This window comes from Mustela putorius, unplaced genomic scaffold, assembly GCF_011764305.1.
Source record: "Mustela putorius furo isolate JIRA1106 unplaced genomic scaffold, ASM1176430v1.1 tig00000083_pilon_pilon_pilon, whole genome shotgun sequence".
Classification (NCBI taxonomy): Eukaryota; Metazoa; Chordata; class Mammalia; order Carnivora; family Mustelidae; genus Mustela; species Mustela putorius.
Window position 1 is genome coordinate 40,702,410 of NW_025421273.1, and position 18,787 is coordinate 40,721,196.

Consider the following 18,787-nt stretch of genomic DNA (forward strand, 5'->3'; position numbering starts at 1 on the left):
TGACTGGCTTAAAGGAAAGCCACTAAATGGGGTATGGTGGCAATGTGAGGCACTACTAGACCACTAAGAGCTCCAGGAATAAGAAACAGGGGAAAATGTCTTCCTCGTGTCAGGAAAGCTCAGATATAGGAAAGAGCATAATACCTTTGGGGACAGTACAAGAGCCTCTCTAGCTGTAAGTCTAAGTGGCTGATATCAGACTGAAAAATCTAGAATGTCCACATTTATGCTACATCTCTTAGATGATCCATTCTCAAATCTCAGTTTGCTTAAGAATTAAAAGAGCTTATAAAAATAGATCTCTAGTAAAATAATTAACCATTTGTGGAATAAAAATGTTACCATGAATATATTTTTCAGTACAGAAAAATCAAGCAGCACTGTAGGAAACTGGAATTTTAAAAAGGAGATTTTTCCCTCTTCCAGATCTGCTTGAAGAGATTAAAAAACAATTCCTTACAAAACTGTAACCACCCACGTGCCTATAATAAGATCCTATTTAGCAGGTAAATACTCCAGAAAAGTAACAGAAAAATAAATAAAATTCCCCAGGAGTGATCAAAATGTACTTAACAAGCTATCATGTCATATTAACCTCTGGAAGTTACAGATTCTCAAATAGCTCATTCATAACCTATTACGAGATCCCAAGAAATCTCATAATTTTTAACACTGTAGAGTTGACTTGGTATTTCTCTTCAAACAACACATGATAAAGACAAGATAGAGGAAAAAAAAAGGACAAAAGACTCAGAGTGATTGTTTTTTCAGAGTATAAAATTTTCCTTTAGGACAGAAATTTTAAAGCATCCCTAGACTCTGAAACACACAGATATCTAGGCCACGTTCATCATTTATCTACTACCACTTTCAGACAATGAAATGACCACAGGGCAATTCTGCCCACAGCTGAGTGAGAAAGAGGGTGAGTGAGATTTCTTGGCAGGTGACAAGGTATCGAGGCCAGCGGGATGGCGCCATTTTCAGTAAGACAATGAAAAAGTTCTTGCAGAGACAGGATAGAGCAGTGCTGAGGAAAGTGAGAGAAAACTAGGGAAGTACAGAGCTCTGCCCAGCCTCGTTCTCCTCACATGCACCTTTAAACACCAAAAGGCGTGATGACTCAGCGCACAGGACCACTGACACTGTGCTCTCACCTGAGGCAGTGGCTATGGCCACACCCCTGCCTTCCACACACTGGCCCTGAAATGCCCTCTTCCCAGCCCTTCAATCTACCCTTGAGCAAGGTGGGTCACAACAGAAACTCTCTTTTTAGGAAACACTCATCCCAATGTTTTTATTTTTTGCCAAGATGAAAACAACCATCTGGATAGTAAAGGGACAGAATGTCACAGAAAACAATAATTCAAATTTCTTAAAAAATTGTTAAGCTAAAGAATTTGTAGCCGTTCATTTTAACATGAACTTTTTAATCACAATTTCAAACCAAGGCTGCATGATTTTTAATGCATCAGTACCTACAAATGCGGCAGGCACTAATCTCACCACAGTTGAGAAGACCTTTTACAGGACAAACAGAATGGGTCCAGTTGGACACAGATACCAGAAATTCTCTCTCCCAAAGGGGTATAAGGCCACCACCAACAGAGCCTCACGGCACGGAAGTCTCCCTCTTGAATAGTATTCCCCCTTATTTCAATCAAAACAGAGAAGGGCACGGCTACTAAAAAAAAAAAAACTAGGGGTCAGATTCCAGCAGATACAGAGACCACATTGTACCCACCGCTGGCATAGAAACTGTCTCAACATTCAAATGCACAAGCAAACTAAAATCAGTAGCCAAGGCAGAAAGCCAGCTTTTAAAAAAATATTCATTCCACCATCCTGCAAATCCCAAGGAGGTGTTTAAACTTATTTGATGTTTTATCTAGATCACTGCAAGTTGAAACCAAATAATTAATACTTCTCTAAACTTTCTATTGTTCTTAGTATTGTCGAACATAAATGAATGTTACTTTCTATCTAAAAGCATACACTCTTCTGCCCGGTAGTACTGAAGAACCAATATATGAAAGGGACTTTCTATTCAAGCCACAAATATCACAATAGGAAGTGGTATTCTCCAAATAATGAGAAGATAATGTTAGATTATAAGCTATAAATAAGAAAATGTGCTTAAATGTTAAGTGAGTCTGGTAAGAGAATGTATATAGCTAAGACTGTAAGAATACCTGATTTTAATGAACTAAAAATATGATATATTTATTAGTTCCAAATTTTCACTAAGGAAATTGTCAACAACAGAGAAGTTGAAAGATGGTGACAAGGGACGTCCATCTGTCTTCCACCCAGATCTGACCGGTGTTAACATCTTCAGTTTTTATTTTACCTATGTGTGTATGCAAATATATTTATAAGTATAAATATATAGGTAAGTAACATCTGAAAAACGTTTGCAGATAGGACACTTCAAATATCCCAGCCTACATCTCCTAAGAATAAAGAAAGTCTCATACCTAATGAAGACATGATCAAAATAGTATCATTTTGTTAAGACTCACTTGCCTGAAGACAAACTTGTGACCACTTTCTCGTCAAGATGTTCCATGAGAGCTAACTCCAAAGAACTTCTCAGCTTCTTCTCCTCAAGTTTCCTTCATATATCCCATTTTCCAGTCAGAAAACTGACTTTCCATCTGGACATCTCATGGTTCTCTACATTACCACGTCCTATTCTCTCTACCCTATGTGCAAACTTTCTTCTTTTTTCAAGAACCATGGCAAATGAAATATCATGCAAAAAACCTTCTTTGGTTCTTCCATACCCTTCCACAGTATAAAGTAACATCATCTTGTGGGCCTAACTGTAGTATCCTTTCATAAATACTTCTTAGTGTTCTCTAAGAGAAAGATAATTCCTTATTCATCCTTACATCACTCATAACAATTCCTGTAGTTTATAGAAGACACTCCATGAATAAATTTTGGATGTATAATTTTTTTAAATCCAAACTTTATGTATGAAGAGAAGTTGAACTATGAACAGAGTGTTTGCGAACTAAAAAGAGCTTTTTTACTGCACACAGTGTTTGTACTGTGTGCAAACTCTTTTCATGTTGGTAATACAACTCCTGTTCTTAAAAAACAAATTGTTTGCTTAGTTTACTGAAGTATACCTTGGATATGTAAGAAAATCTTTGAGAACTATCAAGTGTACTTACCTTCTCGTTATTATAATAAGAGATGCTAAGGCCATCAAATTTCACCCATCTCTTCTGAAACATGCGTTTCCTGAAAAAATATGAAACTGTTATTTTACATTCAAGAATCATGAACTTGAAAAAAAAATCACGAACTTCAATTTTAAATACATTTATAATGTAACTGGGTTGAGTACATTCCTATTCGTTGTTAAACAGTTTTAAAAAATGGGCTATGACAATGTACATTTTGGCAATGGCATGTAGGGAAAAAATGATACTTTCTAATCAGTTAACATAGGTATTTAAAACAATGATACTGTTGGTGCTGGCACAAAAATAAGACATACAGATCAATGGAATAAAACAGAGAACCCAGAAATAAACCCACATTAATGTGGTCAATCCATCTACCACAAAAAAAAGCAAGAATATCCAATGGGAAGAAGACAGTCTCTTCAACAAATAGTGTTGGAAAAAATTGGACAGCTATGTGCAAAAGAATGAAACTGGACTACTTTCTAACACCATCCACAGAAAGAAACTCAAAATGGATTAAATACCTAAATAAGAGATCTGAAACTATAAAAATTCTAGAAGAGAATACAGGCAGTAATTTCTCTAACATCAGCTGTAGAAGCAGTTTTCTAGATATATCTCCTAGGGCAAGGGAAACAATAGCAAAAAATAAAGTATTAAGACTACATCAAAATAAAAAGCTTTTGCACAGTAAGAGAAACCATCAACAAAACAAAAAGGCAACCAACTGAATGGGAGAAGATATCTGCAAATGATGTATCTGATAAGGGCTTATTATTTAAAATATATAAACAACTTACACAACTCAACACCAAAAAAAAAAAAAAAAAGAAAAAAGAAATAAAAAAAGAAAAGAACCAAGCCATTCAATTAAAAAACAGTAGAGGACCTAAACCTATTTAGGTTTAATAGACATTTTTCCAAACAACACACACATCACTAATCACCCGGGGAAATGCAAGTCAAAACTGTAAAGAGATATTATATTACATCTGTCAGAATGGCTAGAACAAAAATGATAAAAAATAAAGTGTTAAGAAGGAGATGGAGAAAAAGGAACCCTCACATACCAGTTCCTCATAGGTGGAAATGTAAATTGATACAGACTCTGGGCAAAACAGTATGGAGGCTCCTCAAAAAACTAAAAATAGAAATACCCTATGATCTAACAAGTCCACTACTATTTACTAAAACAAATGAACAAACAAACAATTAAAAAAACCATACACACACACAAAAACAGGACTTTGAAAAGATAAATGCACCTAATGTTTACTGCAGCTTATTTAAGATAGCCAAGTTATGGAAGCAACCCAAAAGTTCATCCATAAGATGAATGGATAAAAATGTGGTGTTTGTGTGTACATATACACATACACATACAACAGTATCGTGCAGCCATAAAAAGAGGATGTGATCTTGCCATTTGTGACAACACAGTTGGACCTAAAAAATACATGCTAAGTGAGTCAGGATGAGAAAGACAAATATCTTATGAATTCACACATGTGGAATCTAAAAAACAAAACAAATTAATAAAACAAAAGCCAAATCAAATCTATAAATAAACAGGATTAATGGTTGTCAGAGGGGAAAAGTTTGGGAGGATGGGTAAAACCGGTAAAGGGGAATGAGAGAGATAAATTTCCAGTTATGGAATGAACAGGTTATGGAAACAAAGACACAGCCCAGGGAACATAGCCAATGATACTTTAATAGTGTTGTTAGGTGACACATGGTAGCTATATTCTAGAACTAATGTAACAATGTATGTCAACTATATTCAAATAAAAAAATAAATAAAACAATGATATTATTAACAGTATTAATATCCATGTTTATAAGGGTTAGTGCAAAACAAAGTGTGTTGAGAAACACTAGCACTGTATCCATTTCCCCCAGCAAAAATAATCCCTTACTAAAGATAATATAGGAGTAGCTGACTAGCTCAATTGGTAGAGCAGGCAACTTTTGATTTCAGGGCCACAAGTTCAAGTCCCAGACTGAGATTAGAGTTTATGTAAAAATAAATAATTTTTTAAAAAAACATTAAAAAATAATATAAGCTTTCATCTTTCACTAAGCTTATAGCATTTATCTTATTGTACCTTAACTTTTGCTTTGGAGCATGAATAATATTTTGCCAAAATAACAAAGCTTTGTTAATTGGATTTAAAGACATAAATTACTTAATTTTGATCAAATGAGCTGAAAAAAGTCCTATATGGAGAATCCTTTATAATCACCCAAAATGCACTGAAATATTAACATTTTCAAAAAGAATCAGATGAAAATCAAATGCAATTTAAGATGATCATGGAAAAATAATGAGAAACAAAGCAAAATAATGTAATCACATATTTCCTATTTAGGTTTAAAAGAGAAACTTTTTCTGACTATATAAGGGAAAAGTGAAAAACCAGTTCCCACTTGAGCTTATTTTTGCTTTGTCTCAGAACTCTTCCCTGCAGTCAGACAATCCTATTCTCTACGTGACTCAATGTCTGTCTCCCATACCTGACACAATATATATTGTGTCTTAGTGCTCAATGTCTGTCTCCCATACAATATATATTTAGCTTCTAAACATAAATGATATATGAAAACTAAATTTCTGTTTAAACAATTTTGTTTCTAAGCAAATATGTAAATAAAAACTATGTCTACCTTTTCCAGTTTGCTAACATGTTTAGGATAAGGGATTAGTTTAACATTCTGCAATTTTCCTAAAATCTAAAGATGGAAGAAAGAACATCTGGAAGTGTGGAGACTTTGTCTTCCCAGCTGTTTTCTGAGCACCAAACATGTACCCCTCAAGTGAAATGCAGCAAGCCTCCCACACTGATCTATTCAGCTTCACATAAAATTAGAGCAACCCTGAGCAAACAGATAAAAGTTTCAAAGTTCATCAGGACAGACATCACATATATGATTTGAATTAATTATGAAGTAACAATAAAGACCTTGAAATCATAAGCCTAACTCCTCAGTTTTCTTTCTATCATCTTTCTGCTTCTTTTTAACTTCTTGTGGTCTGCGTTTTCTTATCTGGAACATGCAATAGTTAGACATCAAGCCTTCAAAACTCAAGGATTCTTTAAATTCCTTGCGTTAAAAACATTAAAAGGTAAAGAAGTATTAAACACACAGTAATTATACATTGAACAAATTAATCACTCCACACTCATTTCCTGTTGATCTCTGTCATACCTGAGGGCAGGTAAATACACATCTTCCTACACAATTTCAACAATAACTCTGTAAATCAAGATTTTATTTGGGCCCTACCTACCTTACTTTGCGAATGGTGGTAAGCTAGAGCTCAACAGTTGATATAATCTTCCATTTCAGAATAAAAACAACATCTGTAGGGAGATGATTACCATTACCCCTCTATTCCCTTTGCTAATAAGTTGTTCTCTTTCAGAGTTCTACCTACACTACCTACACAAACATTCCTTCCCTTAGGAGCCAATCCAAAGCACTGACAAAGTTATTTTCTGTCAAAACACACCTCTTCCTCCTAATACCTAACATAATCTGTGTGTGTGTGTGTGTGCGTGTGTATTTGTATTTGTTTACTTGCTCAATGTCTGTCTCCCATACCCTATGCTTTATAAAGACAAACTCCGAGAGTATTTCATCCTTCACTACACAATCTCCAACTAACAGAGACATGTACAGCTCTAAAAAAAAAAATCTGTTGAATTAATGACATGCGTGCAGTCCCTTTAGCCAGATGACAAATAAACCTCAATGACTAGCACTCAGATAATCAGTATCTTAAAAGAAAACAAAAAAGATTGGTAGAAGACAGGAAAACTTCTGAAAACTCAAAATTAAATTTGAAGTTTCCAAACCTGCCAAAGCATGGAGTGAGAGAAAAGTTGTATAAAACCTACTTTAATGTTTTACTTAAATCATTAATTGCAGCCATCCTGGACTCAGAAAGCTCTCTCAGAATTCCATCACCAACTAGATGGAGGGTTTGGGGTCTGAGGCTCTCTGAGCAAAGTCCCACCTCAGTCTCCGTGACACTCAGTTTCAGAGATAATCTCCCAACCACTTAATTTTCACAACTACCAGATAACTATTAGATGTGTTCAGCCATTTTAGCTCAATATTCTTAAGGATTATTAAATCTCTCTAATAATCTATGGAGAACAAATCTCAGCCAGGAGTGAAAGGGAAGGAGAGGGCACAGAGTGCAGCAGCTGAGGAAACACCATTTTGCAGTTGGAGAGAGCCACTGTGCAATCCTACGATGAACCCCTCCTTCTGCTGTCATTCATCCAGCCAGCCAGCCATCACATCTGGGGGGACTCCCTCTGTGGACACCATCCTCCAGCTGTACTACTTCCTATCTCTAGACTCCTTCTTGCCCCCAGGCCTTCTCAGCTGTGATTTTCTCTGCTTGGAATGTTCCCTGTCTACTCTGGACAGGGCCAGCTCCTTATCCTTGAAACCGCAGCTTGAAAGCATTCCCAAGTAGCCGTCCTTACCACCATACAGATCCTACAGATCCCCTTGGTCTCTTGCTCCACTTCTTTGCTTAATGACGCCTAACAGATTTTGTATTTATGTATGTTTGGCTTCACCCATCTCCCATGCTAGAAATTGAGATACCTGAGAGGAGAAACCGGCTCTGTTTTGTTTATCAATATAAAACCAGCATCTGCCACAGTTCCTAGCAATAAAATGTGCTTAATAAATATTTAATGAGCAAAGGAACATATTTTTCACTGAAAAATGCTTACTCAAATTTGCATTATTTATATAGAGAGAAACATTTTACCCTTCATTTTTTGTTTTTCAAATACCAAAGATTTTTTTAATATGACAAAAGCTTTGTAAAATGCCTTGTTATTACAGAAAAATTAGAGCCTACCAAAAGCTTGGAAAATTCATCAGTAATACCTAAAGAATTTAAAAAATATATTTTATGTTTAAGCACTTTTAAAATACACTTTTTAAAAAATATATGCATTTTACACGTTCCTATTTGAAATGCAAATTAATCAATACAAAATGTTTCCAAAACTCAATTTATATAAATATTGTTTAATCTATTTTGCTCATTAAATACGTCAATATTCAATTAACTGTTTTTCCGCATGTAAGTTCAATACTGAATTCTAACAACTGGTCATTAGAGATAAGAACTTACATTTATATCCCTGCTCACATTATTCTCCTTTCCAGCAAAGGGAAACTCAGATTTAATGTTGGTAAAGACTACCAATCAATTAAAATTTAAATGAAATAATAAAAGGGAGACCCTGAGAAGGTGTTTCTAAATGTCAATGTATGATTTTAAAATAGATATTGATGAATACTAAACCTTTAAGAACTATCATTTCTGTGCAAGGGTCATCTATTTCACATATTTATAAAAGGCTATTAGATATCAGGCAACTAATTCCACTGGAATTATACAAAATTAATCTACTATTCACAATTAGTGGTTCCAAAAGTATTTTAAACATTCACTCTGAGGTAAGTTGTGCTTTTCCCTTAAATTTCACTTAATAGCTTAATTTGCTTAGTAAATGCTAATAAAATAAAGACATAGTATGAAATACAGTGCCATCCTCGGTTGTGTTTCTACTATCATAGCACTGAAATTAGATCTGAAATAATAATGATTTATTACAAATAAAAGAACTGTTAATAAAAACAGCAAACAGTATGTCATGCTTTATTCTAGACACTGTTGCAAGCATACACAAATATTAATTCATTTAATCCTCCAAGCAGACATATGAGGTAATATTTTTATTCCCATTTTATAGATGAAGGCACAGAGACACTGGCAGGTTACATAATTTGTCACACGACTAGTGAATAAGCCTATCTGGGAGTCAGATCCAGGTAATCCAGCCCCCAAGTCTGTGCTCTTAATCACGATGCAAAACAGACTAGAACATTCTGTAGCAAGGCATCCTGGACATCCCTTTAGGCAGTGATAACATTTGACCTCTACTCATTCTATAGGTGAGTTCAATTTTGCAAAGTGCGTCAGAATTCCTTCAGAAAAAAGGTGGAGGAGACATGAAATACATTAGCCTAGATCTTATCCTATTTTGTTTTTTGGTTTTTTTGTGTGTTTTGTTTTAAAGATTTTATTTATTTATTTGACACAGAGAGACAGAGAGATCATAAATAGGCAGAGAGACAGGCTGAGGGAGAAGCAGCTCCCTGCTGAGCAGAGAGCCCCATGCAGGGCTCGATGCCAGAACCCTGAGATCATGACCTGAGCCGAAGGCAGAGGCTTAACCCACTGAGCCACTCAGGCGCAGCGATATCATATTTTGTTTTTAGGGTTCTGAAGGGAAACATTTCTTTAAGAAGCTTTTTTAGAATAATTCATAAAGCTTGTGCCACATTATGGAACGAATTTCTATAAACTCTTCCCCTGAGCTTTGGTAGGGCAGCTGATGTAAAGTTTCAACTGCTATCATAAAAACAGCCTTACCACTTGATATCAGTTTTTGTTGTCTCAAAAAATTCTTAAAAATTCTTAAAAATTCTTAAAAATTATTTTTTTAACAACAATGTATATACAAACAAATAGAATTAAACAATTCTTTATTTATGAAGTATGCACACAAAAGTACTCTTGTTTTAATTTCATTCTTAAATGTCAACAGGATTTGGGGTGATATTTTTGTTTGTTTTAAAAAGATTTAATATTTTAGTTCAAAAAAAAGTCCCCAAATCAAACTAGTTTAGTAAGCAATGATATTAACATAGGGTGGCAAAGGCTACCAAACCATCATTAAATATGATACAACTGAAATAAACCTCAAAGGCACTAAGTCACGTTTATGGCTTTTATTAATCTGGCAACTTAAATTATCACAAACATACTTCTCAATTATTCTAAATGGTATCTAATGAAAAGGGTAACAACATGGTATTCCAGATTCCTCTGCCTTGTTTACATAATCCTGAAGAATTATATGCATGTTGTATCTTTTTGGCTACTCTAGCCTATTTTAGAACTACCACGATTTCCAAAAATATAGATTTTTATCTAATTACTCATTTTTTATGTAGCTAAGTAATTATTTTACCTACTCTTTTAAGTATGAGGCTTTTAAATGATGCAGTATTAGTTATGAAGTGTCTTATAAGTACATGCAAGAAATTATTATAATATTTGTATAACATGCCAGTACCAACGCTCCTCGGCCTTTTGGCTAGCACCAAGTGTAAAATGCCAGCACCTCTCTATTCTAAAATGCATTTGCTTAGTTTTAAGCATATCAAAATGACAATTTCCAAGAATAGGTGAATCAAAATGAATTGGGGCCAAAAAAACAAAAACAAACCAAAATTCTCTGAAATCCCAGCTTCTACCTCTGCTATACCTCTTTCAATGAGAAAAAACAAATGTTATTTAAATGCAAAATTCCAAGTTAAAAAATACTTTCAGAAGTCAATAATAAAAACATTCTTTTTAAAATGTCATTCTCAATTTTATAATATCCACCAACAGCTTACATGGCAAGGTGTATGAAAAGCTCGTTAGATGATTCCCACCTCTTTATTTTATGCAGTCATATTCTGTAAACACACGCACACACACACACAGGAAACCAACTCCCAATTAGGATGATCAGTTAAAAGCTGGCATTTACCTCTACTCCCAAAGCGTAAAGGATTAAAAAAACAAAAATAAGTAAGTACCTACAAACCAACAATAACCAGAGAAGTAGACAATAAGAACAATATTTAGAAACCAAGAAAGCAGGAGGGAGGATGGGAGCCCGACTTAGGAAGTTTCTGAGAGCTGGCTGCTAAGCCTGCAACAGATCAAAATGAGAGGAAAACCAATTTACCCACAAAATCTCACAGTCTCAGGAGATGCAAGCGATCAAGTAACTCTGGAAATGACTAAGGAGAGGGGATGCCAAAAATAAGATTTGTTGAAAGGCAGTTTAAGAGATAAACCTGTGCCCCTCACTGCTCCATCCCAGAATCCTCCTTCTCTTCAGGCTGCTGGATACATGCCCCGCTTCTTGCTCAATAGCAGAGGGGAGTTTCATTCATGGCAGAAAATCAAACAGGGGAGAGTCTCTGGGCTGGGACACTCAGATATAACTGAGGTAAGGGGCAGTATTCAAAACAGAAAAATCAAAAGTATGTGTCATACATATTTATACTCAAAGTCCACTTTCCCTACTAAGCTCCCAAAAAGCTGTTTTACCCTCAAAGAAAGAGATTCACTTAAAAGATAGTAGCATGAGGACTCAACAAGGAAACATACTAAGAAAAGTCCAGCAAGAACATCTTATAAGAAATAAATAACGGGACTCATCAGAACCCGTTCCAATCAGCTTTGTAAGATTTCACTTTAAAAATAAACAGCCCAAGATTAATAAAATATTTGAGGAAAACACCTCTAAGGTAAAAAATGGGAAATGACTCCCCAAAAAAAGTTTTATTTCTTTTCCACCACCCCAAAAGAAATAAAGCTAAAAGAAACAGATTCTACAGGAAAAGAAAGCTTCAAAAATATATTAAGTTCTTCAGAAACATAACAGAAAATATTGTGTTCATGGGACAATAACAATAAGCTCTAAAAAGAACAGTCAAAAGAAGGTGTTTTTTATATTAATTGTAGGATAACAAAAAACAAAAGTGGGTTAGAAAGTACGACTGAAGAAACTTCCCAGAAATGGAAAATAGAAAAGCTACATTTTTATCAACCTTTCCATGTGGGAGGTCCAACACCAAACTACCAAGAAGTTTAGAAATAAAAAACAGAATAGTTAACAAAGAAATAAAGCAAGACAATCCCCCAGAACTAAACCAACCAGGCCACATATAAAGGCTTGAGAATCGATTTCTCAATACCAGTTCAATAATACCAGAGACCTAGAAGACTGGGGACTGATGATCTGAAGGGTGTATTCTTTCTCATCAAGATTTTGGAACCATGATAAATTCTCAATAAGCATGCTTCGGAAGAAAGTAACACTATCAAATACACAAAGCCTCAAAACACTGTCCCTCCGATTAACCATTTCTGAGGACGCTCCAGGAAGCATGGGTGGGTGTGTTGGCAGGCAGGCAATGTCACAAGATTGAGGAAAGGCAAAAACACTCAGCACAGAGATTCCCCACGCCAATAATGAAAGGGACCACAGAAAGCTCACTGGTTCATGGTGCAGCAGATCTGGAGAACCACCAGACCAAACTAAAGTTTCCTTAGGAGGCTGGCTGATGATGAAATTGTTAAGTATTTTGGTTACTTCACGGTGTTAGAGTCCTTAGTTTAGCAAGAATTTTGGGATCCACGAGTGAGAAGTACATAAAAAAACAAATTTTAAAAATTCAAAAATTATAAATCTCATGGAAAACTGAAGAGCACAGATGAAAGAAAAATTAATCCTATGTCACAGAGCTCACATACGAGCAGCATGGCCAGTCATGAGGCTATAAAATTAAATACAGATAGAATCTAGCTTCTATAACTATATGAAACTATACTATACTTATATATAAACTATACTATAACTATATGAAAAGGATGATACATAGGAGATGTCTTTATGCCAGAAAGAGGAGTGGGGGCCATGATAAAAATGGATAAACATTATATTCCTTGGTAGTACTCCAGTAGATAACTCCTAAAACTGGAAAGTGAGGGAAAATAATAGCATGAAAATATTATTAAGTTGGGGTGCCTGGTTGGCCCAGTCTATAGAGCATGTGACTCAATCTCTGGGTTATGAGTTCAAGCCCCACACCTGGCATGGAGCCTACCTAAGAAAAAAGGAAAAAAAAAAATTTTAAATATTATTAAGATATACGAAGTAAAAACCAAAGAAACTACTAAAAGAATTGAAACCAGCTGTCTTTTGTGATGAAGTGGAAGGGAAGGAAAGCCGCTATGTGTTGTGCTTTGTTTTGTTTTAACAAACCATGTACAACTTTCTGACACTTTAAACCATATGCTTTTTCAATCACCAAAACCTTAATTTAAAAAGTTTAATGTGAATTCATGCTTCCTTTACTTTATATTTTCCAAGGTAAGAACTGACTAGAACTTCGCATTACCAAAGGTCACCTGAAATAAAGTGATGCTCTTCTGAAAAGAAAGGTAACTGCAGTTTACTAAGCCCCAATTAAGTATCAGGCCCAATGTTATCTAATTTTCCAATGGATCCCACTAAGGAAATCTTGACCCTATACTTTCATGTAAATGAAGGTTCTAGGATACACAGCCAATGACCAACAGATGGCTTACGACTCTAATTTGAGTTTGATTCCAACACGTTCACATTCATTTCTTGGCCACTAAACAGAGTGAAAGAAATTAGTCATGTTATTTGATAAACACTAAAACTCAGAAACTATTTCCTCAAACTACAAATAAAATATTTAAGTTTTTTATTTGCTTGGCACAGCAAGATACTTTTTATCAAAGATTTAAGCTTCACCTTGAAGTTCAACGTGGTGATTGGTACATAACATCCTGGTCAGATAGAGACTCGTCAACTTTCCACTACATTTGCATTTCACATAAAGGCCAACCAGAGGTCAACATTCCCAGGACTGGAGGAGCTCACACACTTGTGTACCAGGGTGAGGAACTGCTTCAAGAAAGAAGCCTTGGGCATGAGCCAGAAAATCAGTCACTGACAGGGGCACCAACAGTCTAAGCTCTGATCTCCCACCAGCTCATGGACTACTGGCTTCTGGGTGATCGGACTCCTAACTTCTATCTGGGATTTGATCTTTTTTGGTATTTGACCACTGGCTTCATTTTCCTTAGTTCTCTGTTCAGCCTGAACATACAATCCACTGGCAGTTTCTCCCTCTTCGTTCTAGAACTCAATCTTGTATCTCCAAGAAAATAACCCAACCAACCCCTACTATCCATCTCACAGACTTCAGTATCTCTAGGAATCACCTATGTCAGTTCCCTTTCACTCCCTCTAGCGAGAAAAGTATTTCTTCTAAAAATGCTAGTTAAAATCTTATCCATTTCCAAACGCCAACTGAATTGCTAACTTCCCTGTCTAGAAGATCTTTGAAGAAATGTTTTCTCAGCCCCTTTGTAACTTCACAATTCTATACTCTTGAGGACTTTTCTGCACCAATTACTAGACTCAGTATTTTGGTTGGTTTTGGGGTTTTTTTTGTTTTTGTTTTTTTTTTTTGGCTTCCTTTTTTCTGCCCGAAATGGAAGACACAAAAAAGACAAGGAACACACATATCTTGGCATATATTTGTATTACTCCACAAATTCTTAAGCACATTCTATATCCAAATTGCTGAGTTAGCCTCACATGCTCAGCTTCTGCTGTTCTAGGCTCAGATTACCACACAATGCCTCTCCTTGGGGAAAAAGTTAATAATTTGTTAAAGAGGAATTTCACTGAATAAGAAATAAGGTCACAAAACCTATTCTCAAGTAAAATATGAATTCCTTGAGATACACTGCAATGTTTACAAAATTCATGGTGCATTATACTGAACACACACATTAACTTTAGAAAACAGAAAGTTAAAAATGTCAAAAAGGTTCCTGTGTTGCAGATATGTTTGGGTATTTCACCATGTGCACCTCCTAGAAGGGAGCAACCTGCACAATGCTTCCTCTGAGTTACATACTCAGGAAATGCTGGAATAAATTCTATCCAGTCTTTCATATTTGCATCCACTCACAGTGGGTGAGGACTTTCAACTTATCAGTTACAGTCAGGAAAAGGGACGGAAAAAGACTTGCTTTTTTATCCTCAAAACCCAGTGAGTTCTGTTTTGCTTTTTTGTTCTGTTTTGTTTTTCTGTTAAACAGGTACCATTTATTAAGTTTTCCATCTGTTTGACCTGTTTGAAACGCTAGTAACAGACCCAAGGTCTACATTTTATTGGGTTTCCTCCATACAATTTTTGAATTTGATAGTATCAGGCTATGTTATAATTAGATCACACAAATAGCTAAGTGAATGTTCATAACTTTAAGCCCAACTATAAATGTCCTCATGTTTCTTTAATTGCATGATGTTACAATTACTCTTACTCAATATTAGACATGTTTTCACATACTATGCACTGGTTCAGGAGAGGCATTTGCACTGCAAAAGCAAATAGACAGTCATGTGAAATAAACCCAGATTATAAATTTGATTATTTTGTTTAATGTCCCGCCCGATTGAGGACAGTTTTAAACACTATTTGGAGAAGGATAAGTGAGTATGGCTCTTTGTTCTCCAACTGTGTTTTGAAAAAACATGTGTCTTTAGGAGGGAAAGAGAATCCTAAAAAGAATGCTGAGAGCCCACTGCACTGTTACTGTATACCAGTGCTGTCCATGCACCTCCAGAACTTCAACCAACATACTATTTGCAGTTCAGTTATTATAAAATCCCTATGCATAAAAAACTATTTTTAAAAAATTTTAAAGAAAAAACAGATCTAACGCTTGTTTTCTCATTGATTTCATTCAACAACAAATACTAACAGCTTCTGCCATGTGCCAGTCTATATTCTAGCTGCTGAGGATATCACAATAAACAAAAACCAACACAGACGACCTATCCCCATGGAGTGTACGTAAACCATCCAGCATGTGAGCCCCACAGAGAAAAATAATTAAGGGAATGATAGGGTCATAGAAGGAAAGAGGTAGTGATAATTTTAACTTTAGTGTTCAGGACCTCATGCAAAGGAGACATAACAGCAAGAACTTGAGGGAGGAAGGGTAGAAGCCACGTTGCTCTGTGGGGAAGAGCATTGCAGGACAAAGAATGACAAGGGCACAGGTCCCCAAAAAGGGCTCCTGCTTCTCAGAACTTCTATCTTTATTAGAATAATAGAAAGCAGTTTCCCTATTTTGTGATCTATCCAGTTATAATTTTCTACGTGGGGCCCAGGAGAGAAAAAAGAAGCTGGTATAAGGTTCTAGTTAATTCTCTAATCTGTTTTATGCCTCTATGGCCCATAGGCCAAATCTGGCACATCATGTGTTTATAAATAAAGTCTTATTGAAACACAGCCTCATTCATTGGTTTATATATTCTCTGTGGCTACTTTCAAGCCACAACTGCTCAGTTGCTGATTTCCCACAGATATCCTACAGAGGCTGTACCCAGATTAAAATGTATTTTATCTGATCCTTTACAGAAAAAGTTTGCTAATACCTTCTCTCTGGAGCTCAGAATGCCATCTACAGAGTGTCCCCCACATCAAACAGACATATGACCATGAGTTCAATAAAGCCCAGTAACCTCTGCTTAAGGAGGGGGCAAGCATCACTTTGTCTAATTAATGAGCATCTTAACACCCTTAACAATAGACTACAGAGTCTAATTAGGAAAAAGAAAAATTCCAATTCTACTTATAATAAATAATACATGCTTCTTGGCCAGTAACACATACTTCTTTTCAAGCCATAGCAATAAAATCATGTAGAAGAGTTTAACCTCTTGGTGATATAACAAGTTCCTTTAATTTTGTGATATTTGCTCATGCTGGTATCCAGGAGAAAAACTGTTAAGGCAGAAAACTCAATCATTTCCCCTAAAATGTTAAAACATAAATCTAGACAACTTACAGCATCTAACCTTAGGCAGATTCAGAATAGGAAGGATAGCAAGTCTGAGTTCTGATAAACAGAGAGGAAAAATGTTATAAATGTCCCAGAGGTAGCAAATGATGTTGAAGCTTTTTCAGTGTGCCTGGAGCATAAACAGATCAACCCTGCAGAGAGTGAGGTACCATCAGAGATCATGCAGGAAACCACAGCTGCTGGGGGCTCTATACCCAGAGTCTGCTAAATCTTCTGGTATAAACAGAGAGAGTACTAGGATATCCCTAAACACTTAAACTATACAGAAATGAAAGATTCGAGAATATTCAAACTCGCTGTTTCATGTCACCTGTGTGTACCTTAGTAATACTGTGTGTACCATCAGTAATACTGATGACTGATGAAAAGTAGGCCTAGTTGACTACATTGTAGCCCTAATGTAACCAGAAAGGAGGTAAGATAACTTGTACTAAGAAGTATTCTGTTTCAGTTTATTCAGCACCTAATTTGCTAAAAGAAAGCAACAGTATAAAGTTTTTACCATATAATTTATAACCATAAAATATACTTAAAAAGCTGGGATTTTTTTTTCCACTTTCTTCAGAAATGTAAAATCTGTTCCCCACTAGTCAACTAATGTTTCTTCTGGTGATTTCCTGCTAATAAAATTTATTTTAGGTCCAATAAAGTCTTTCTAGAAATGATGTACCTTTTGGGGGAAATAAAGAAAACCAGCACATCGCAGGGTCTCACTACATTAACTACTGAAACAAAAAGATATTTAATCCCAAAATAACTTAATAATTCATGAGGAATATTTCAAGTAAATATTTCAAAAGGACATGCAAAAATCAGGATGCCAGAAAACAATTCTAATTAAACATAATCCCTCCCCCAAGTATTTTCAGTACTGTAAGACCTTAAGGGACAGAAGTTTCTTTGTAAACATCTGAAATGATAAATCTGTTTTAAAAGTATAATATTCAAGGACTCTGACCTTCTGTGCAACATACAAAAATCAAAACAATATATCAATAACCGAGAAGCCTGAAGTCTAACAATGATGTACTTTCCCTAACTACAATTAAGACTTGTATTCCCAAACAGAACACTGTTATAATATAAGCAAAAGCCAAACAGCGTGGGCCTCGTAATACCAACTCAATCTCTGTTGTTTTTCTTTGCTACAAATTGGGACGCAGTGCATGTCACTGTAAAGTTAGAAACTAACATTAAGGATGTAGATGTGAAACTGCAAACTTCAGTTTCAATGTGCTATTCGGAACCTTATCCCAGCATTCCATACAAGTATCACACTCATTCCTCCTCAGGTCTGAAGAACAGCATTTGCAAAAGTACACTGAAAGGCCCTAAAAACTGTGTCTGTATGCATGGGGGAAGGGTAGGGGTGAGGAGTAGCAGCAACCCAGCAAGTCTAGAAATGGATAAACTTGAACTTATGCTACTTAGGGGGTTAAAATTAATAACAACATACCCTTGAGGAGACAGTTTGTCTAGCCATCCTGATTTAACCTTCCTTGCAGAGGATCCATAAAAACAGGCATAGGGAGATATTGCATTTGAGGAAACGATCGAGGACTCAGCATTTCCACTTGTTGAGCTTAATGGATAACTGTGCCTATTGACGGGGTCCATAGTCAATGCTTTCTGAGTCCTAGATTTAGATGCCTTTGAGTTTTTTCTTCTTAAACTCTGAAAGCATTCTTCTACTGTTGAATATTCTGATTCTGAAGCAGAGTCTACTGGAAGGTTATTTTTGTCCTCTCGAGGTATCCAAATATCTTCCACTTTGTCTTCACTTATATTCTCCTTCCTGTTATCATATATGCTAAAGGGAAACAAATGGTCTTAATAATTTGAAGTGCCATATGTCATTTAAGCCACTGGTTACTTTGCAAATTTATAAACAACAAATCACAGAATTTTTTTTAAGACTTATTTTAAGAGAAAAAGAGAGAGCACACACGTGGCCAAGTGCACGCATGCACACATGTGAGCAGGGGGTGGGGAAGGAAGAAAG

General features: G+C 35.7%; 1 protein-coding gene across 4 annotated transcripts in view; it reads right to left on the reverse strand.

The window, feature by feature from the left end:
- ARAP2 (ArfGAP with RhoGAP domain, ankyrin repeat and PH domain 2) overlaps positions 1 to 18,787 on the reverse strand; it is a 173,989-nt gene that overhangs the window by 141,424 nt on the left and 13,778 nt on the right. For all 4 annotated transcript variants that reach the window (XM_013062209.2, XM_045076340.1, XM_045076346.1 and 1 more), the window contains exons 5-6: positions 18,242 to 18,595; positions 3,183 to 3,252 (exon numbers count right to left, since the gene is read on the reverse strand). In XM_013062209.2, the coding sequence (XP_012917663.1) occupies positions 3,183 to 3,252; positions 18,242 to 18,595 (424 nt within the window). The remainder of the gene's footprint in view (positions 1 to 3,182; positions 3,253 to 18,241; positions 18,596 to 18,787) is intronic.